The sequence below is a fragment of the Trachurus japonicus genome, chromosome 12 (assembly GCF_045865225.1).
Source record: "Trachurus japonicus isolate A0001 chromosome 12, Traja_1.0".
In the NCBI taxonomy this organism is placed as follows: domain Eukaryota; kingdom Metazoa; phylum Chordata; class Actinopteri; order Carangiformes; family Carangidae; genus Trachurus; species Trachurus japonicus.
In genome coordinates, this window is record NC_140918.1 from 10,709,195 (window position 1) to 10,732,379 (window position 23,185).

A 23,185-nucleotide genomic window follows, 5' to 3' on the forward strand; every position below is an offset into this window, starting at 1 on the left:
AAAACAAACAAAATGTGAGGCAAAATAGTGTATTTCCTCTTGTTATAGATAGATAGATAGATAGATAGATAGATAGATAGATAGATAGATAGATAGATAGATAGATAGATAGATAGATAGATAGATAGATAGATAGATAGATAGATAGGCTACTTATGCTTAAACAAAGTCTCAGCCGTGTCCCACTAACATGAATTAGCTCGTTTCGTGTTTGCTTAAGTGCAACTAACAAAACAAGGCTGTTGGTAAATATTGAAATTCCCTTCGATTGGCGGCCACTCTGTTAAAGCACCGGGTGACCAGGCTCTCCCTATTGATGAGCTGCAGCTAATCCATCGCATTTCCCTGTAAATGGCTTTCTGCATGAGAAAAGGCCCGCGCCCCCCCTCCTTAACCCCCCCTTCTCCTCTTCTCCTCTTCTCCTCCACCACCAGCACCAACACAGTGTGAGAGGTTTTGCCACCATAGGCCGTAATAATAATAATAAGGTTGTGTTGTTGTTCGGATGTGTTCTCCCACTCCCACTGCATCCAATCAGGTTCCGTCGTGCAGGTATTTCCTCACCTTTTGTCGCTTTCTGTCTTGTGGACTTTCAGGTTTTTTGGAGGGGGGGGGGCTGCGTTGCATGGGGAGGTCGCGCACTCTCACCTGCAGCTGATACCTTTCCCCCCAAACTCCTGTAAAGTCGGCGCCGCCCCCCTTCCCTTCTGTCCCACTCTCTCCCTCCCTCTCGTGAAAACCTTCCACATCCACTGGCCTTTAAGAAGCGCCAGCCACAGCTTCCGCGGCCCTGGTATTTGTGCACGGCGTGTGTGATTCAGCCCATACAGCTATGAACGTGTAACCATAACAACTGCGCTCTGATTGGCTCCGCTGCACGGGAATTAACAAGGAGCGTCATCCAATCTGGGCGCAGGTTGCGCGCAGCGCTGGCAAAACCTCGTGATAACCCAGGCACAGAGATGCGAAAGTGGCGACGCGAGGTGAGCCCGAAGGAAATGACTGGACCCAAAACAAAGCACGAGCGAAGGGATAAAGTGTCACAAATAATCACGACTGAATGATGATGTTTTAACTGTGCGCTCGTGAGAAATCATGCCCGGTTTGTCCATTACGCAGTCCATCAGCTGGCGCGGCTGAAAGCTCCGCTCCTCTCCCTCTCTGGATTGTGGATTGTGTGACAAGTGCCAGGGACATCAGCATCCAGACAGGACCGGGACTACAACAACAGCCGCTCCCGGGGACTGTCACTCCGCCCGCCCGCGCGCCCACCCGCCCGTCCGCCTTTCAAACCGGGAGGTCCCTCCAGTTTTCGTCTGACAGCGCAACCTCCCGGAGCCAAGACGTTGTTCCGCGTAGACCCGGGTCGCCTCAGTCCGAGCAGCGCAGTCCGTGTGGGAAGGTCGGCACTCGGCGCCCTGCAGGCCGGAGGAGACATGATGGTCCACTGCGCCGGGTGCGAGCGGCCCATCCTGGACCGGTTCCTCCTCAACGTGCTGGACCGAGCCTGGCACGCCAAGTGCGTCCAGTGCTGCGACTGCAACTGCAACCTCACCGAGAAGTGCTTCTCCAGGGACGGGAAGCTCTATTGCAAAATGGACTTTTTCAGGTAAAAAGCAGGATCTGGACTCAGAGCTCTGACTCCAGCTTTCACAACAATATTCAGATGAAGTCGATGGAGTGATATTGATTTTAAAAAAAGAAAGAAAAAGAAAAAACAAATAAATAGCCTATAGAGATAAATTAAATAAGAAAAAAATAGAATAATAATATTACAATAAAGCCAGGGTGAAATTAAATTCTGTGCACAGAGTTTACAATATTAAACCACATGGTGAAAAATAATAATTAAGTGAATAAAATGAAACAAAAATCAAATAAATATAACAATAAATATTTTTATTTTATTTTGAAATAAGATTCCCTATACAGTGGAGTGGAGCTCGTGTCAGGCACCGCGAGGCCTGTGCAATAATAATAATAAAAAAGAAAAAATAAAAGGAAAGAGCTAGGTGGACGTGTGAAATTGAATTTCACTCTGCAGCCACGTGCAGCATTTTTGACGTGTTTCCCAGTTTTCTACAAACAACCCCTCAGCCTATTAACCGCTGCACGAGACCCCTAAAACACAGAGTTGCAGGTAATTGGGTGATAAGTGAAGCTCTTGTTTGTCCCGTCTCTCTCTCATTCACTCATTCACTCACTCTCTCTTTCCCTCTTTGCATCATTTTCATTTGTGTGCGTGTCAGTTATTTTCTCCCAAAATTGTCTAATGAGATGTAAGACACACGAGCCTTTTGTTGGGCCCCGGCTGTTATTGGCCTCGCGCGGCCCACGGCCATCATATTACCGCAGGTCCCGTCATCAAGCGCTGCGGTTTTAAATGGCCGGCCATTAGCCAGGCGAAACAGTAATCACCCTAATGTGTCCATTTGTTGTGTAAGTAGAGTTGTGCCCCCTTTCGCTTATGTGTGTGTGTATATGTGAGGAGGGGAGAGGAGGGGAGGGGGGGCTCGACCATGCATGTGAAAGAGAGACAGTGGAGAGAGAGGAGGGGGGGGGGGGGGGGTTGTATAGTGAAACGATACCATTGCAAATGGAGACACAAGCCTACATTAGTGTTAAAACAATGCTACCACAAAAAGAGTGCTTGCTTTCACCCCAAAGGCTTAAGCACCCCCCCCCCCCCTCATCATTATCATCATCATCCTCACCACCCCCCCCCCCCTTTAAACCCACCCTGTATTAGACCAGGTAGGATAGAGGAGGCCCAGCAGGTTTAGTTAGTGTGAGCCTCGAACATCTGCTGGAGGTCCTCACATTAAGAGAAACATCAGCACAGGTGAGAAATACCTGTAAATATCAGATCAAAACAGCCACCTCCTTCTCCTCCTTCATCCTCCTCTTCTCCTCCTTCTCCTCCTCTGCTGTTCATCCTGTCAAATGCAGGAGGGCATTTGTGCTGAATGTATTTTTTTGGGAGGGCTATTTGTGTATCAAATTGATGAGTCTTCTTCCCACCCAGTGGTATTTAAGCGGGTGAATATGGATTAAGAGAAGATTTTCACGCTAAGATGCTCCTACTCTGCTTAATCCCATAATATATCCGTGGCTACAATGTGTTGATTGTCACTAATACGTTTTTTGCGTGGGGTTATTGTCAGAGCACCTCCATCAAAAATTATTATGAGCACACAGCAGCCGGTGGTGGGTTTTTTTTTTCTCAATTTCTCCTCTTTTTTTTTTTTAAACAAGAGAAAAGTCTGACTTGCGTTTTTTATGGCCCCTACAAACACAGTTGATCCTCTCATTGACTTCTTATATAGAGACAGTGGCTTTATTGTTACTAAATAATTCACCTTAACATTATTTATATATGAATATAATAACATTTTAATACAATTTGTATTGTTATTAATACTATGATTGTTGTTATTATTATTATATTATGAATATTATTACTATTATTATTATTATTATAATGTTAGAGTATTTGTAGCATTATAATATTATAATATTGTAAATATTAGCCTGATTTGTGTGTTTATATGTGTGTATTACTGCTCTAAAACTATTTTATTATAAATATTTTGTACTATACTCTATATTTACTGATTTATATATAAGTAATATTAATATATAGGCTATTTATTTGTACATATTTAGACATAACATGCACGTTTTAGTTTACATTTTAGTTGTTTTTTTTGTCATATAGACTTTAGCCTATGTATGATATTTTGTTATCCGCCTGAACAAAATGAATACACGCTTTTATTTTAAAGATGAAAGAAAGAAAAAAAACAAATAGGCTATTTCACATGATTTTATTTTGTCTTGTTTTTTTCCTCCTGGTGCAGGCGGTTTGGCACAAAGTGCGCGGGCTGTCTGCAGGGAATCTCGCCGAGCGACTTGGTCCGCAAAGCGCGCAGCAAGGTGTTTCACCTGAACTGCTTCACGTGCATGGTGTGTAACAAGCAGCTGTCCACGGGAGAGGAGCTCTACGTGATCGACGAGAACAAGTTCGTGTGCAAAGAAGATTATTTGACCTCCGGGGCCATTAAGGAAGTCAACTTGAACTCAGGTAAAAAAAAAAAAAAAAGGAAAAAAGAAAAAGAAAAGCAATAATAACCGCGCCTGTAATGATAATCATAATAATACTATGATAATTATAATAATAAGGCATGATGTGTGTTTGTGTTTGTCTCCTATTCGATCTCATAAAGTAAACACATGTGATTGTGAGCGGTTGATGGTTGTAGCTGCAGGAACAAAGAGAGGAGCTGTGAGCTTCAGGGTCTGTGGGACATTTGCTTCAATATTTACCTCCACGGGACAATGGCTGCGTGTGATTGTAGCAGGACGTCAGGGTCCAGTGGGGATGAGTGAGCGTGTCTCCACTACTGTCTATTCATGCCCGATACAGGAGCTCATCATCAGGACCGCGACCCAGCGCCAAAGAAAAAACAACAAAACAGGGGGAGAGGGGGAAAAAAAAAAAGCACGAATGGGTCAATTTGTGCGTAATGTTTGAAATCAATTAATGCAAAGTTAATATTTGCATTAAAAAAACAGGTGCAGGAATGCGATTTAAGCCCAAATATTTAGATTTTCCCCCCTCCACACATGTATATCTATTATAGTCTGGTTCGCCTCTGTGCATCTCCAGGTCTAATTAACTGGAGACCACCACCACACACACACAGACACACACACACACACACCGTTTGGGATCGTGACCTGATCCCCTCTTGTTTTGTTTCCCTCCCTCCGCGCAGTGTCGTCGTGTACGGACAGGAGTTTATCTCCGGATCTGCAGGACCCGATACAGGACGACATAAAGGAGACGGACAATTCAACGTCCTCTGATAAGGAAACGAACAATATTGAGAACGAGGAGCAGAACTCCGGGACCAAGCGGCGGGGGCCACGGACCACCATCAAGGCCAAGCAGCTGGAAACGTTAAAGGCCGCGTTTGTCGCCACGCCGAAGCCGACGCGGCACATCCGAGAACAGCTGGCCCAGGAGACGGGACTAAACATGCGCGTCATCCAGGTGCGTGTTTGTGCGTGCGTGTGTGTTGGCAAAGACAAATGAGTGAGGAATGATTACAAAGAAGTGGATTTATTTATTATTTTTGTACTATAAAGGCCTCGTTATCTGTGGGAGAATCACCAAAACATGATGCGTTCAGGGACCGAATATAATCAGCTGTTTCTATTGGTTCAGTATTGATCTCAAAAATAGCGATTTTAATATAATATTGATTCGTTTTACACAGGTTTTCTTCAGTATAAAACAAAGTGTAGAAGCTCTTTAATCAGACTGAAGCTTCTTATTGCAAAGGCTGTGATTTTTTAAAAATGATTTATCATTTTAATTTCATCATCATGTATATATATTTTTTTAAACTACACGAATACAGCGCTCTGTTATAATTAACACAGTGCCTTTTAAAAAAATTAATTGCTCCCTCTCTCATTTTCTATTTCCCTGCTCCTAAAAATTAAAAATTCCTCTTTTTATATCCATATCTGGAGGCGCTCATTTATTCTCTGAAATTAAGATCTACTAATCCAATTTATTGATGCAGGGATATAATAAATAGCATGTTTTTTCTTTTTCTTTTTTTTTTTCCAGGACTGTCATTTATTTTGTGCAGACAGCAGTTTATTTCAGTAACAATCACTTCCTGTTCCACAGCCATGAAATTAGTGAAAGGTTAGTTTTGTTTTTGCCAAAGGCGAACATGTTTGCAGTGTAACAGGAGCGTGCACTGTTTTGGATCTCTCCCTCTTTCTCTCTCTCTGTCTCACTCTGTCTTTTCATCCTCAAACACATACACATACACACATACACATGCGCTTGCTTGCTTGCTTGCTCGCTCGCTCGGTGTCTGGGTGCAGACTGTGTGAGGATGATTAGCACCATCTCTGCCAACTGTGATGTGGCTTTTTGTGCACTCACTGTAATTATCGCTGATTTCACAGATTTACATACCACCCTCCCCTTTCCCACCTCTCTGCTCTTACTCACTTACAGCCTGTTCCCACCGCCTATTAGAGCAGACCGGGGCCGCTCCCCTTCCTCATCTATATCCTATACTATATAGCCTGCTATGTGCCATATATATATATATATATATGTGTGTGTGTATATGTGTGTGCATCAACAGAGCTCAGCCAATCAATCAATGTGAGCCGATCAGTCAATCATTCAATCAAGCAGGCAGGCAGTCAGTCAGGAAGTCCATCCCTCTGTCCGTGATCCCCCACTCCCTCCTCCTCCTCCTCCCCTCCTCTCCTCCACCTTCTGACTGTCGCCGTGTAGCTTGGAGCCAAAATGGAGGCTCTGTTTCGTCATCCTCCTCTCTCCTCCTCCTCCTCCTCCTGCTCGTTCGCTGTGTGTTAAATACCATTGCTCTCAACGCGGGGAGCCCTGCGAGCCACGCTGCTTCTCCAGCATGTGTATGTAATCCCTAAGCAACGCTCTCTCGAGGGGAGCGAGAGCATTTCCATAAAAATGTACCCTACAGTTAGACGATTGTTCTCAATAAGCAGGTGTCGCCTTTGCCGCTGGAGCACACAGAGCAGAGCCTAAGTGGTTTTAGGTGTTTGGGTTTTTTTTTTTGTTATGTGTGTATGTGTGTGTTTTTGTTAATCTGCAGCACAGTGGGATTCTGCCTCTGGTGTAGCCTAACTGGTGTGAACATACATCATTATGCAGCAGTTGATGCAAAAGGCGAAACAAGATGTGTTATGTGCTTATGATGCAAAGACGTTCTTTTCCATATGTGCTGTAGTTTGACTTGTTTTTGAACACACACACACACACACACACACACACTTACCCCACCTCCCACCCCCTCTTTGTTCCTCTTCACAGACAGTTTACTTAACGTTGGTGTTAAGCTTCTCATCCTCTCATTCGTGGCTTTGACTGTTTATTTTAACTTGTGCTGAGGTGCATTAAGCCCGAATTTGTATTATTCTGCTATTCAACTTAATTCTGCATTGGAGAAAAGAAAAAAAAAACAGAGAAAGTGCAGCAGGAAGTGTTTTTATAATAATAATAATAAATCAGCTGGTTACAGAGTCGTGTTATATTCCACCACATATCAGACACTACAGCGGAGTTTGGTGCTTTTCCTGGTTTGTGATGATCTGAAATGAACAGGATGTGATGATGAGCTTGTTAATTTGTGATATAGTGTATAACGTTCCCATTACCTGCACAAAGAGCCTCTTTTTTTTCCACCTGAGTGAACTTGCATGGAGCCACAGAAAAGCCTCTGGTGTTATCAGCCCTGAACACTGAACTCATCGTTCCTGCCCTTTTGCTTTGTATAGTTTTTGTTATTTTTACTTTGCATTTGGTTCGTTTTGGACTTTTAGTTCATACGTGCTGCAGTGTGGTTTATCTTTCTGAGTTGACAGTGAATTCAAGAGGCCACAACTTTATTATTAGGCAGCAAATTGACACAGAGGCGTCAGAGGATCAGGATCATGAGGAGGCCAGAAGCAAACACGTGTTGTCACAGGATGAATGAACGCTTTGTTGGTATTTGAATTAGAGGCACTTTAATGAATTTTCTAGGCTTAAATCTATAATAAACAAAAAAAAAGAAAAAAACTTGACTTAATAGGGAGCTATTTAAAGTCTCATTTGAATTCTGGTTTCTACACCAACTCTGTAACACTGAGCATGAAATTAAATATCAGCTAAAACGATCAGGATTCAGTTGTTGATACTTATTAATTTCAATTTAGCTTTTTTTCTCTTTTTTTCTGTCTTCTTTTCGCTGTAGGATGTAATCGACTGAATCTTGTCTGACATGCTTTTGACTCTCAGTCGAAGTTTGATGCTGCACACCGATCGAGTGGTCGATGTGATCAATAATATATATATATATATATATTTTTTTTTTTCCTTTTTCTTTTGCGTGCAGGTCTGGTTCCAGAACAGAAGATCCAAAGAGCGACGAATGAAGCAGCTGAGCGCTCTGGGCGCCCGGCGGCACGCGTTCTTCAGGGGCCCGAGGAGGATGAGGCCCCTGGGAGGCCGGCTGGAGGACGCAGACATCCTGGGGCCGGGGGCCTACGGTTACTACGGAGGTAAGAAATAAAACAGTGCACCCGTCCTGCGTCTTGTATCTCTAAATACACCCTATTACCTGTTGTTATTATTATTATTATTAATGTGCAGCATTGGGGGCCTTATTTTATTCTGCAAATGCACTAGCGGAAAATAATCTGTCTTCCGGTTTCACCCTCCCCCTTATAAAAAAAAAAAAAAAAAAAAAGCGGTGATATTGTAAGTGAACTGCAACCTTCAGCAGCACCAGCCGGGATAATAGATCTGCTCTGGTATCAGGCTGCAAGCAGATTACATAAAGGCTGTGCAGCACAAACGCAGCTTCAGTGCAGTTCATGTGGGCATCGAGGGTCACGTCATTTTTCTTTAATCTATTCATCTTATTCAAACATATGATCTGCCCTCAGCGTGGCTCTAACCTTGGACACTCTTCAGTCCGTATGGATTTTCTCTCCTCGTTTATAATACGAGCTTCAAGAAACTTTGAGCGAGCGATCTAAACAAAAAACAGAAGAGAAAAAAAAAAACAAATAAAAGAAAATCTCATCTGATTTAGCTCGGCGAACATTTTAAATAAGCTATTAACTGTCACACTCTCGCTATAGTTTACACAAATGCTCATAAGGAGCACTTGAGAATAACGTATTTAAGCATCTACTGGTTACCTGGCTGCATCAGGAAGAAGAAGAACTAGTGGTATGACAACAGCAGGTGGGCGGCAGATAACAGCAACACGTTGGACTGCAGGAATAAACCAGATGCAGCTGTCACGTACATATCAGCCGTTTGTTTTTGATGGACAGTCTGAAAGCCGCGGGTTTCTTTTTCTCTTTTTTTTTTTTTTTACGTGTGTGTGCATGTGTGTGTGTAATATAGCTCGTGCACATCTACCTGAAGGGCCCCTGCACCGAGGATACAATGAACTCGAGCCGTCAAGGCTTCGGCGCAGCTAGGGAGCGGGAGAGGGAGAGGGAGGAGGAGGAGAAGGGGGGTTGAAAACAAAGGACAAAACCTTCATCCCTTGTTCTCATCTCTCTCTCTCTCTCTCTCTCTCTTGCTTCTCGTCGCTGCGTTGCTTTTCACACCCTTTTGTGCCGCAGCAGCAGCAGCAGCAGCAGCAGCAGCAGCAGCAGCAGCAGCAGCAGCGCCGGTTGAGGCGGCTGCTCAGGCCTCAGGTCTGCGTCTTTCATGCGAGCTCGCCGCTTCCTCCTTGCGCTCCTCTGCCGCTGCTGAGAGAGAGAAGGAGGGAGAGAAGGAGGGAGAGAAGGAGGGAAGCCTGTGTGTGGCATGGTGCATCTGCATGTGTGAGTGTAATTATAGTTTGCAGAGCCAACGCCACACACACACACACTCCCCTCCTCCTCGTCTTATACACACACAGTCCACAACACACGAGCTTGTTGCTTATATTCTCAAGGTCGGCCGAACTAGCAGGGGCCTGTTTGTGACATCAAATAATTAGCGTGTTTGTGAAAGTCGTGTCAGCTCTTATTGTTTGTCCCCGATAATAATTTCTCCAAAGGGCGACAGCGAAAACAGAAACGGAGGCGACGCTCGTTTTTTTATAATTAAAGCGACGTGTTTCTTGGTTTCTTGACCCCTCGGTTCAGGATTTTTTTTTTAGCCCCCCGTTAACGCAGAAATCTGAATGAGAGGAGCATATGGTGATGGTGGTGGTGGTGGTGGAGGGGTGAGGGTGTGACAGGGAGAGAGGAGGAGGAGGAGGAGGAGGAGGAGGAGGGGGTGTTAGTGCAACATCTGGGCCAAAGGGATAAAGTCTGCCATCGATCCCAGTTCAAGGTGGCGCTGAAACAGAATGGATTTAATGTAAGTGAGGGAATTCAGAGGTGGAGGTTTGTGACTGTTAACGAATGTCAACGACGGGTGAGGAAACTGGCTCCATGTGAGGGAGGGGAGGGAGGAGAGGGGAGAGACGACTCCTTCGTTTACGTAAATTGTTTGTTTTATTTTTAATAAAGAGCTCAGGAAACGTGTGACGCGTCCACACAGTCGCTGTCAGTCGCCGTCCCTCCTCCTGCGAACGGATCATTAGATCAGATCACGGCCGTCACACCGGATGTGAGCCTGTTTGGAGACGCTAGTCCTTGATTTTGGTGATAAAGGGACAGTTTGACATTTTGTTTCTCATATTTCCCCCTCCAACATTAGGCTACAGCTTTGATTAGCGTAGCTTAGCTTAGCACAAAGACAGGAAGTCAGCGTTTACATCTCATTTGTTTAATCAAATAATAATCTTGTGTTTTACAGGAGAATAGAGGCTGGACTTTTTTATTTTTATTTTTTTGGACTGAAGCAGTGACTTTACAGAGTCTCTGCTGGTTGCCATGGTGATAACAGGATCTCATACGGACTAAACTAATGAAATATTAAGAGGTTAATTGACGAGCTTTAGAGGTACTGGTTGGAAAGAGATTTTTGTGTGTTTGTTTTTGGCTGTGTGCCCATGTTTCTGGTCTTGATGCTGAGTTTATTCTGAGTGCAGAGTTTGTATTGAACAGACTGACGTCACAAAATATCAAACTACATCAGACTGAGTGAACTGGATCAACTGGGAGCTTCAAAGTGGAGTTTGTTGGTTGGATCCATATGTGTTAAAGTTTCTGTCCTTTAATGATCTTTATTGGTGGTTTTGATTATATTTGTCCAAGTTTTGAGATTCTTTAGATCTCCACCTCCACTTCACTCTTCATAGTAAAATAGGCAACACTTTATAATAAGTACACACTATTAAGCATTAGTTAAGCATTAATACATGCTGAATTCTTCATTTATAACACATATGAATACTCATTAGTATGTAGTTTATAAATACAGTTAGTCCTTATCAATGATGAGTGTTATAAACTACATACTAATGAGTATTCATGTGTTATAAATGATTAATTCAGTATTTAATGCTTAACTAATGTTTAATAGTGTGTACTTATTATAAAGTGTTACCGTAAGTTATATTCCAAAGTTACATTTAAGTCAATATTGATATGAAACGTCAAGGATACATCTTCCTTCTCCTGTGGATCCACAGAACATCTTGTAAACATTAAAACCACAAAAAAACCCAAAAGAAAGACCCCAAAAAAACTGTTCTGCATTTGCATTCTTGTAATAAAACATGTATTTGGGTGAATCTGCCCTTTAACCCTTCTGTCATGGATCCTGGTTTCACTGGACGCCGCTCAGGATGCTTTTCGGAGATTCGCTCAATTCATAAATAATGTATGAAAATGTCACCGAGGTAGAAAAAAAAAAAAAACACACGAATGCGAACGTTCACGTCGGGGACGAAAACTGAGCCGACGCCGCTCAGAGGCATAAACATGTCAGTCAGTGTCACAGGTTAAGTAGGAAATGTGTGTAAATCCGAGTGTGTGCAGGAGATTTTTGGGGGCTGTATTCACTCATTAATGTGTCTTCATGCATTGAAGGTTGTTGTTTTTTTTCCCCTGCAGCGCTTTGAAGTGAGACTAAAGTCAGGGAGCTGAGCTTTGTTCAAGAGAGTTTGCAAGTTTGAAGTTTTTACATTTGTATTTTATGCCAGTCATGATCCCCAGAGGATGAAATCTATTGATTCGCTTTCCCTTTGTTTTGAGTGTCAAATAATTTACAGATAATTAATTGACAGAGGAATAATTTCCAGCCGTTGCTTTTTGCTCTGTGCAGATGTGTGAGTGTGTGTTTGTGTGTGTTTTTATGGGCCTTTCAATGATTTGCCGACTTTGTCTCGTGATGCTGCACGGTAGATAACTTGGCAAAGATGAAATCAGCACAGAAAGGGAGGGGGAGGGGGAGGGGGGGGTAAACCTGTCACTACCACAGCTATTGATGATCCAACACTGCGATTGTGAATAAAACACAGCAGTAACACAAGCTCAAGCTGAGAGCATGAACTAAAGAGGTGCAGTCGCTGCCGTGCTGGAAGCAGCAGCGTGAAGTGGATAAAACTGTGGAACGGGCTGTAATTAAAAGGGTAGAAATTATTGGGATGGAAAAGTCTAAACGGTGAATTGATTGGATATACTGACAGGGAATAAATCAACACCTTTTACACAGAACAATCTCTGCTTTCTGCTTTTTTTTTTTAGTATTTGCAGATTTTTAATACGAAATAAGACGAGACAAGAAGAAATCAACATGGGCTTTCAGATGCTGATGAATAAGAAAGTAAGCTTGCAGGATTGCATGCTTGTAAAAGTGCAGAGTGATCTTGTGCAGCCCAGGAAATAGCCAAAGCCCAGCGAAGGTAGAAGAGGAGCGATGTTGCTGGAAGCTGCATGCGACATGACAAAGAGATGCAGCCGACGAGACCTGGCTGGCTGGCTGGCTGGCTGGCTGGCAAGGGGCTGCAGGGAGGCTGGGATCTCATTTTGGAGTTCCTCATCCAGATCCAGAAGTTTCAGCAGGGGGAATCTATCAGAGGAGTGGGGGGATAGGGGGGATAGGGTGGGTGTGGAGGGAGGGGGGGCATGCATGGCTGCGAGCTGAATGAGTGAGGGAGATGAATGCAGTGTGTAAAAAGGCGAGAGAACTGAGGTGGAGAGGTGTGGAGTTGTTTATACACTCAAATGAGGCTGTTGGAGACCGGTTGGTTGGAAATTGGACATGATCAATTTCACCACTTAGGGAAGGTGTTGGAGCTGTGTGTGTGTGTGTGTGTGTTGAGTTGCTGCTACTGCTGCACACGTTGCACTCTGGGAAGCCTTAAATGTGGATTCATTTCATAACCTTTATTTAAACTCGGAGATATATTGAGGAGTGACCTCATTTACAATATAGCCGAGATGAAACGCAAAACATGTAAGGACAGAAGACAAGACATTTGAAACATACAAAAGCATAACAGAATACCGGAAGACTTTTCTTAGTGGTAAAGTCCGCCTCTATGGTAATGATCAATGAGCTGTAAATCACAGAGGAAAAAGTGTATTTGCACAAAACTTCACATGTAGCTGCAAAACACCAAAGTACAACTTTTCACATTGAAAAAAAAAAATTTATAAGGTTGACTAGGGAGATGTTCAACAAAACACAAGTTTTTTTACTGGGCGATTTTTGTTTTTTTGTGAAATTTGGCATGCTCACCCAAAAGTAAAGTATGAATGAGACTTTACACTGCAGCAGATAAAATAGCAGGTTTTCCTGAATCATATGATGTATAATACTTGGTACTACCTGAAAAAACAAGCTCAATATGGGCAAAAATATAGAACTATTCTCAGGCGTTTTTAGGTCTACATAGGCTTTTGAGGTGACAAGGATAAATTGAGTTAAAAGTGTAGTTAAAAGCAGGAGCAGTTAGAGGTAAAATAAAATGTAGTTATGGTTTTAAATTGTCCTATTGATAAAAGTGAGGTAAGTTTCAAATGATTTTGCAGAGTGTTCCAGGTTGTAGGTGCACACTGCAAAAACTCAAAATCTTACCAAGAATATTTGTCTTATTTCTAGTTAAAATGTCATTTCTAGTCAAAACAAATCTAATTATACTAAAAATAAGACTCAAAACATAAAAAGTAGCCTGTTTTTTTCCGACACTTTTTACTTTTTTCAAGCACATTTTCACTTGAAATAAGTAGAAAGATAGTGGATCAAGTTTTTCTTTCTTATTACAAGCACAAAAAACCTGCTTGCCCTGGCAGATCTTTCTACTTATTTCAATTGAAAATTTGTTTGAAACAAGTGAAAACTGTCTAAAAGCAAGTTAAGTTTTAGGTGACAAGTCTTATTTTAAGTGGAAAGAGATTAGTTTTGATTAAAATTGAGACATTTTGACAAGAAATAAGACAAATATTCTTGGAAAGACTTTGTTTTGTTTTTGTTTTTACAGTGCAGTAAGAGAAAGTCTTTGATAGAAAAAAAGAAAAAGAAAAGAAAAGCGTCTGACCCGGTGTGTCCCTCTGTTTCTCCTCCAGAGTACCAGGGCGACTACTACGGACCAGGGAGCAACTACGACTTCTTCCCCCACGGCCCCCCGTCTTCACAGGCCCAGTCCCCGGCCGAGTCCCCCTACATCCTGGGCTCCGGCCCCGGGGCCATGGAGGGCTCGGGCCACCACCCTTCAGACGACCAAAGGTTCACGGACATGATCTCCCACGCGGAGACCCCCAGTCCCGAGCCGGGCTTGCCCAGCTCCCTGCAGCCCGTCCCGGGGGAGGCGTACGGCGGCGGGCCCAGTCCCCCCTTCTCCTTGGCCAGTAACTCCAGCTACAGCGCCCCCATGTCCCACCAAGGCCCGGAGATGGGAGAGACCGCAGCCTGGTAGAGGAAGGAACTGTTTCCCCCTTTTGTCTGTTATATTCAGGAGATGATGAACGTTTTTCGGGGGGGGGGGAGTGAGTGGGCGGAGGAAAAACACCACATTGTGGAGTTAAAAAGTTCAGCTGAAATTTCTATGGAGGACTTTTTAAAGAGATCTTGATGAACTGATTGATGGGCACGAGAGGTAATATTTGCTGCCCCCCCCTCACCCTCCTCTCCACCGGCCCCTTCCTCCCCAGTAGACACTCCAAAGCAGATCCCTTCCTGGATTACTGGACTTGAACTATTATTAAAAATGAAAAAAAAAAAAAAAAGTTGCGATTCTACCCAGCAAAAATGCTTCTCGCCTTCCCCTTTATGTTAACGGAGGTGTCTTCTAACGCTCTAGGAACACACATTAGAGAGAAATGCCAAAGGGGACATCTTTAGTTGTCTTAATTTCTCACCACATTTGTTTTGGTTTTGTTTTTGTTTTTAACAACGTTGCTTCAAAGCAATATTTTTTTTTTTCTTTTTTTTTTTTTAGTTCTGTTGCTTCACACTTGTCTTTAATTGCTAAGTCGCCGACTCTACCCTCAGTGCTGAAGAGACGAGGAAAAAGGACCAGGTTTATAACACATGGCTTTAATGTTTATATACAAATACAAATACAAATACATACGAGGCGATGGAGACAGGACGTGTTTAGTACAAGAAACGTTGCTCATTTTAAACTTTATTTTCTGTGAGACGTTATGTCCAATTAAAAAGCTGCTGTTTGAGAGAAACTGTACACACAAACACATAGCCTATTACACACACACACACACATTTCTGGCATTGACTTTCCGTAGTGCACAACTCAGATATAAGTCCCTTAATGCACAAAAAAAATCGCTCTTGATCATAGCTTAAAAGAAAGATGTCTATAACATTATTCAAACCACGGACACAATTATACAGACACTTGTACCCGCACACACACAACACACACACACACACACAGACGCACACAGACATCTCACACCCATCCAGGCGGCCCTGATAGTTCTGCTCTGCACACTGCTTCACCTGACCTTCCTTTTGTTGCTATCCCTTTTAAAAAACATGTTTTAATGGAAATGATTTTCAAAAGAACATTGAACCCATAATGGAGAATCTCCTTCAACAGCTGAGGTCTCCTTCCTCTAAAGAGAGAAAACAAAAGAGGGGGCAGACTACATCTGTGACATTACCAGTCTGCTCCGAGGCGCTCGTTGCCATCTAGTGGCTGCGTTTTTTAAGACACGGGAAATTAGAAAAAAAAAAAAGAAAACCTCTTAAAAAGCAGCAGCAGAGTCCAGCTGTGTGTCTATATGAGCATCTTTGTGTTGCAGAGGACAAACTCTATCTCTCTCTCTTTTTCAAATTCACGTCAATAGATAATTCTGCAGTTTCATGGCCAAGTGTCACCGTTTTAAAAAAATAAAAACCCAACACAATATTTTCATCTCCCCCTTGAAAATGCTGCTGCTGCTGCTGAAAGATGACACACAGCCCAAATTAGCTGATATTATTATTATTATTCAATATATAAAACATCCCTATAATCCCTTCCCAGTCTCATCGTGCACAACACAACACAAAACGTCCGAACACAAAACACACACATGTACCTACACACAAAACACTTGTGATGCTGTTTGTCCACAATGAGTTAGAGCTCTACTTGAATATTGTTTTTTTGTTTGATTTGCATTTCCTTTGGACGTTGTATAAGATCTAGAAAGAATGTGTCTTATTTCTGATGTACTGAGATATTCTTGGTTACAAAGGTGAGTTTGTGTGTGTGTGTGTGAGTGTGTGTGTGTGTGTGTGTGCTTGGAGAATGATCGAATGTTTGCTTGTGCGTGTGTGCGTGTGTGTGTGTGTGTGTGTGCATTTGTACACATTTAAGGGAAGTGGGAGGGAAAAGGGGGTAAGGCTGTATTATTTCTATGTAAATAGCACTGGTAATAAAAACCTTCTCTTACAACTTGACAAACTGACTTTCTCCTTAAATATCATCACTCAGTGTTACTGTTGATTTTCTATATGTTGTTATATAGGTACACTATGTTATATAAGATCTTCTTTTAATTCAGCTTCCACATTTTAAAGCCAAATGTTGCACTTTTCTTTACTCCTCCACTAAAGTAATCTAACAGCTTATATATGCACCATTTAGTTTGCACCAAAACATGATTACCTCATTGAACATAATATGTGTTGTTATACAATAAAAAAATACCTATAAGAGTATTAAATAAGCTAAATTTGAACTGGCTATATGATTTATGAAGGCACTTTTTATAAACGTAATATATTCATTCATTTTTCTTAAATGAATATATACATAATTCATAACTAAATTCTTATAAATATACTCATAGTAAATGTTTACAGAATAATTATGGGTTGCCAGATTGTGAAAAAATACCCTTATGGCTCAGCCTTTCCTTATAGCCTAGGCTAAATTTTGTATTTATCTTTTATTTTATAGATAATACTAATATACCTTTGATTAAATCTTCATTCATTAATTCTTGAACATTTGGAGTCACGGTAACAAAGTGAAAATAACAACATTATTAGCATATTTCGCTACACATTATAGGTGTAGCTCGGCTACATGCTAACAAACTGACTGTCACGTCCTGCAGGGGCAGAGCAGTGTTAGCATTCATTTGCAGCCAAGTCTCTGGACACTCAGACTGAATATGTTCAATATTTACTCTTATTTGAGCTTTATTTTTCCTCTCCGCCTTGTTTGTCCTCGGGGAAATATCTGGTTAGTTAGCGGCTAAATGCTGCGCTAGCTATATTTTCACCAGCTATAGTCGCTATACACTTTAATCTGTCAGATGATTGGTGCTGTGTGCAGGTTGTAATTTATTTAATGAGTTTAAAAGAGTTTAGTTTTTTTGTTTTTTGACTTCTCTGGAAACGATTTAGTGGTGATAATGAACCACAACGATAGCGATGATGTCATCATGACTCAGGAACCAAAACAATGAGCTAAAAGACGCCAAACAGAGCGGATTCATGACTCTCCATGGATTTGTCTCTTCTGATTTGATCCTTTGATTATACAAAAATATTGATTAGACTTTAAGTTACATTTTAAATGCAGTTTTTTAATGGATCAACCTTTATCCCTTTAACCGTGACTGTAACAGCAGTGGAGTCAGGGTTTTTTTTTTTTCCCCCAGAGGCCCTCAGGCTCAGACTCAGGACCAGAAATTCTCCTCTTGCATGAAAATGACTACAGACCAGAGCCTCTGGGCAGCTGTGTCCCTCATTGGGTCCCTCTGATGACCCCCCCCCCCCCTCCTCCCAATACCACCTCCCACCTCCCCATCCCCTTATCCCCCTCTTTATCCCCTCCTCTGGCTCCACGGCCCCTCCTCTCGCTGTGGGGCCAGGTGGGCAGAAGGTGGCCCAGGTCTGCAGTAATTTTCCCCCTGACTGGTTTTAATGTAAAGGGTAATGTGAGCAGAGACGGGCAGACACTATGTGTGTGTGTGTGTGTGTGTGTGTGTGTGTGTGTGTGTAGACCTATATATATTCATACACACACACACACACACACACACTGAAGTGGATGTGGTCCTCGGCACCCACCAGTCCATTACCAAGAACCTCTACGTCCTCTTTATTTCTTTCTTCTTTGCTTCCTCTGTTTACTCTCTAGAGTATTTTTCCTCAATTCCGTTTTTTATCACTCTATCTTGGCTCCGTTTCCTCAGCACAACACACACACACACACACACACACACACACACACACACACACACACACAAAAACACTCTCACACACACACAATAATGTTCACACACATACACATGCACAAAACCAGAGAGAGCAAAGGAGGCAGGCTACTGAAATTAGCCGACTCTGTTAGGGTCCAAAACAAATCGGCCGTTTGCCTGTATACACACGCACCTGTGCTTAGTTCACACACACACACACGCTAACACACTAACAGACACACACACACACACATGTGCACCACCATGCAGCACTGGGACCTGAACACTAGTAAACCTCCACGCAGCACCCTCAGTAACCTTCACCTTCCTTTCACCCAGTAGCATCTGGTTATCACTCTCAGACACACACATGAAGGTGCACACACACTCACACTTGTGCAGCCTCTGTATCACACATGCACACACACATGTTCACACACACACACACACACACACACACACACACACACATAGAGAGAGAGAGAAGGGCATGCACACACGCACACACACAACAATCCCATTAACATCAGTACTTTTGTAATGGATGTGTTTGCAGTGCTGCTGTGGGAGAGAGGAGAGACCCGGAGTAGCTGTTATAAATCACTCGCTTGTTCCCCCTCCCCCCTATTGCACACACACACACACACACACATACACATACACACACACAGGCCCTCTATTGGCATCACTACATGGGGCTCCCATTCACTAACTCTACAAACACACACACATAAATACGTGCAGACCCGTTTTCTCCACCCCCCCCCCTTCCCAATCTCTTTACCGCCTGGGGTGGGGAAATCCTATTACCCTATGAAGAGGAGGAACACATCATTAATTACACTCACATACTCCTTTACACACACACACATAGGCTACACACACACAAACATGTCTATATGCCAGCTTCAATTGCAACACACATCCACCCACTTAGATCGCAGCTATACTCGCGCTGACACCTCGACTCCAAAATAAGCTGTATCATGCTGAAATATTTTTGTATATTTCACCTGTCAGCTGCAGCACCCTGACAGGTGACATTAGAGCTGAGCTGCTTTATCTGATGAGACACACACACACACACACACACACACACACACACACAGAAGAAGAGGAAGAAGGGAGAAAAACACACACACACCTGAGCATCACGGAGGAATATGTCAGAAAGCGTGAGAGAGTAAAAGTTACGATCAGCGAGAGAGATTTCAGGCAACATGGACAGGCAGATCAGGGACTGTCAGAGTGTCACCCTCAGATTTATCCACAGCCTCAACAGCCTTTTCAAGGTTTACCAGATAGATGGATGCCATAAAGTGATACATGCACCACTATAAAAATGAACAGAGGAGGAGTAAGCCATGCATGTAGCCAGCCAGCGCTGTCAGGCCCAGTGTTTATGCACCCAGGTGGGCACCTTTAGGACACATTAAGTCACAGCTGTCAAAAAAAGCAAAACACAGAACAACTGCACGGGTTCACTTCATTCATTGACGGAGAAGGAGGAACGTGGTGGTGGTGGTGTTGGATGCACGTTGGTCATACATGTTCAGATGAGCCATTTTTGTTTTGTTTTTTGCACATGGGTTCAGATTAATGAGATGCACAAACAGATGAGATCAACGACCTGACTGATCCTATACACCTCCACATCTTCTTATCCTGCAATTTGTATACGAGCTGCACTGTTCCAGAAAATGCATTTTAGATAGTGGTTGAGCGTTTACACACACATACACACATATATGCATAAACACACACAATGAGCATATATCAACATATATCAACAGAATGAACAAACAAGAACTGATTCGTCATGTCAAACAATCATCTTGTATTTGTTTATTATGTAATTTTGAAGCTAGATTGTGAATTTCTGTATATTTGATGGCTCTATATCAAAATAATGTTCATATGATAACAAATAATTATATAAAATAGAGAAAATGTGACATTTTTTAAGTACATGATGAAATAACGTTAATATTTTATCACTTTCAGGTGAAAAACAAGAGTTAATCAGTTAAAGAACTGATTCGTCATGTCAAACAATCATCTTGTATTTGTTTATTACATAATTTTGAAGCTAGATTGTGAATTTCTGTATATTTGATGGCTCTATATCAAAATAATGTTCTTATATGAAATAATTATATAAAATAGACTATTTAATAGAGAAAATGTGACATTTTTTAAGTACATGATGAAATAACGTTAATATTTTATCACTTTCAGGTGAAAAACAAGAGTTAATACTTCGTGCATGAACTAGACACCATGCATGTGTGTGGTATAATAGTGTTTTAATATAATATTCAGCTCTAACATCACTTTCTTTTCATCTTTTCACCACTTTCTCTGCTTTCCAGAGTCAAACCTGTGGGAGGTGACTGATTTTTTTTTTCTTTCTTTCTTTAAATTGTCTAAAATAAGACAAAAGAGAAGAGCAAGTGTGCCAGAGGAATAAAGTGCCAAGCTTCCCCTGCTGCTGACACACCACACATCCACAGCGCCACCAAGTGGATCCACGCTGCCACTGCACCGAGGAGGGAGGGAGGGAGGGAGGGGGGGGCAGAGCAGGACTGACCCCAGATCAGCTCTGGATACAAAGGAGGAGGAGGAGGAAGAGGGGAGGAGTGAGATCTGGGTGAGGAGATCCAGTTCAAATATACGTGAAGTACCTTTTTTTTATTATTTCAATTTATTGCAAATGCAGATACCAAGGTCATGGGATGATGAAATAAAAAAAAAGAAAGAAAGAATTAAAAATGAAAGGAAGATCTGGCTTTTATTCCTCAGTGCTTACTCAGTGCCAGAATGGTTCATTTGAAAGAGTGAATCAAATAAATGGAGTGAATCAAACTTTTGATGGAGGAAGAGAGAAAGAGAGAGAGTGCAGGAACTTCTCTTTGTGGTTAAATAGGTCAGAGCAGACAGGCTGCACTTTGTCTCTGACGTTTTATCGTTTCAATATCCTACTTTTCAGCCGCAGTCTATTTAGAAAGAAACACAAGTGAGGATGATAGTTTTCTATAATCTGCTGGAGAAATTCCTCCTCCTGTTTTTTTTGTTGTTTTTTTTTTACTATAAATCAGATCATGTATGTGAATGGTATTTTCTTTAATGTTATCGGCCACATCAACTCCTTGAACAGGTGGCTAAAAGCATAACACAAATATCACATGATTGCATGTTAGAAATAATAAATCCAGTGTTGCACAGTGACAATAAGCCTTCATAGGAATAGTTTGTACATAAAACTTGTTTTATTCTTACATTCATACTTATTCTGACAGTTAAATGAGAAGATTACAAACCAAACTAATTAACATGATGTATCATTTTTGTTAAATCAGTCAGAGAATGACCAAAAAATAAAAGAGAGAAAGAGAAATAAGAAAATAAATAAGAAACGTAAAGTGACCTCCTGGAGTCTCCACCCCAAATAACAGCAACTTAAAAGTAATTTGAGCAAAATGTTATTTGAATGCAATTTTATCAATTTGATCATCTTTTCCCCAAAATGTCAAACTGCTCCCTAAGCGAGATGTTGGAGGAATAATGCAGTGATTGTTTGACTTAAAGAGGAACTATTTATATACGATTTTTACCTTGATTAAACAGCTTTTGAGTAATTGTGATATAAGCAGAAGTAAGCGATATATTTGTGTTAATATAAGTCTTAAATAGTTATATCTTCCGACAGCAATCACTTACATAGAGTGTTTGGACGGAAACACGGGTCTGTCAGTCCCTCTGCTCTGCTCTGAGCCGAAGAGAAAACTTTTCTCGTATCCTACAAGTTTTATCCAATGAGGAGAGGGAACGACATGAAGGGCTGTGTGTGCAGCCAAGGGATGCGCGTGAATGTGGCGACGTAGGGACGAGGACTGTTATGGTGCGTTCAGGGCAACTCGTAACCCGTGTTTTTCCGACCTGTGAAGTCGTACCAGTTCGATCTGGTACGAGTTCACGGGTCAGAAGTTACGAGTGGCCGTTATAGTGACTTTCACAGGTAAAACAGGTCGGAAAAACACGAGTGGGTTGCCTGGAACGCTACAAAATCGTAAGTTGTGACTTGAAGCTGTAATTTACGGTTTCAAAAGCCTGTCTGGAACGCAGCATTAGCCAAAACAACCGGATCGCTTACTTCTGCTTTAAATGACTTGTTACAGGGAGAATGGAAGCTCTGTCTTCCACCTTGTGTCTCTTGGCCTGAAAACCATCGTCCCAGATCTCATTTAGCGAGAAACATGGACTGTGTGGCACTACGACACAAAACAGGCCCAGTAACCTAGACATCGCTCCATGGATTGCCTTCTCATCAGCTTCGTTGAAAACAAATGCACATGGCCTGGAGGGGAGGGAGGAGGGTTAGGGTGAGTTTTAAAGACAGTGAAAATATGCACTTTGAAACAGTAGGGGGAGCTGTAGAGAGAGAGAAAAAAAGTGACCATAACAGTGAAAAAGTGACCAGACTTGCGCAGTTCCCCTTTAAAGGTCCAGTGTGTAAAATGAGGGGAAAACAGTGACATCTAGCATTTGAGTCTATTATTTATCTATTAAATAATTTTATTGTTTATTTATGAACATAAAACTCTTGGAACATGACCCTTGCTATATGTACTATAATATAAAAGAAGAATTATAAGGCTACGAAAACCAGGACGATTATACACTTATACAAATATATTCATTGATAGTATATTCAGATTTTGCCCATAAACCTTGACAAATATTACACACTGGACCTTTAAGTAATAGAAATAGAACTAAATAAATAAATAAATAAAAATAGAAAAACTTTATTGTCCAGCCAAGGCAGGAAATCTGTCTTTGGTCTCATAAAAACACAAACTTCTTGATTTATCAATCATGTTGATGGCATTGTGGATGAAAGAGCCTAACTTATAGATCATTTTACATGATTTGCTTCTTCTTCTTTTGAGGCTTAAAGTTGAACTGGACCTACAAAAAACCAAAACCATTTACTGATCCTGTAAGTTTTTGTGTGCAATACAGTAGACTAGGTCACATAGGGAAGAGGCAGCGTGCAGGCCAGCTG

The 23,185-nt window shown here is 41.9% G+C and overlaps 1 protein-coding gene across 1 annotated transcript; it reads left to right on the plus strand.

Moving 5' to 3' along the window:
* Nucleotides 1-1,287: 1,287 nt before the first annotated feature.
* lhx5 (LIM homeobox 5) lies at nt 1,288-14,376 on the plus strand. The gene is made up of 5 exons (XM_085792395.1): nt 1,288-1,609; nt 3,861-4,084; nt 4,779-5,056; nt 7,950-8,115; nt 14,023-14,376. The coding sequence occupies exons 1-5, from the start codon at nt 1,437-1,439 to the stop codon at nt 14,370-14,372; spliced, it is 1,191 nt and encodes a 396-aa protein (XP_085648521.1). The 5' UTR covers nt 1,288-1,436; the 3' UTR covers nt 14,373-14,376.
* Nucleotides 14,377-23,185: the final 8,809 nt, after the last annotated feature.

Bases quoted from the DNA above. Each gene is read 5' to 3' on its own strand.
- lhx5 (XM_085792395.1), top strand. From the start codon at position 1,437: ATGATGGTCCACTGCGCCGGGTGCGAGCGGCCCATCCTGGACCGGTTC. The intron at 1,610-3,860 runs GTAAAAAGCAGG...CTCCTGGTGCAG, and splicing joins TGCAAAATGGACTTTTTCAG to GCGGTTTGGCACAAAGTGCG. The intron at 4,085-4,778 runs GTAAAAAAAAAA...CCCTCCGCGCAG, and splicing joins GGAAGTCAACTTGAACTCAG to TGTCGTCGTGTACGGACAGG.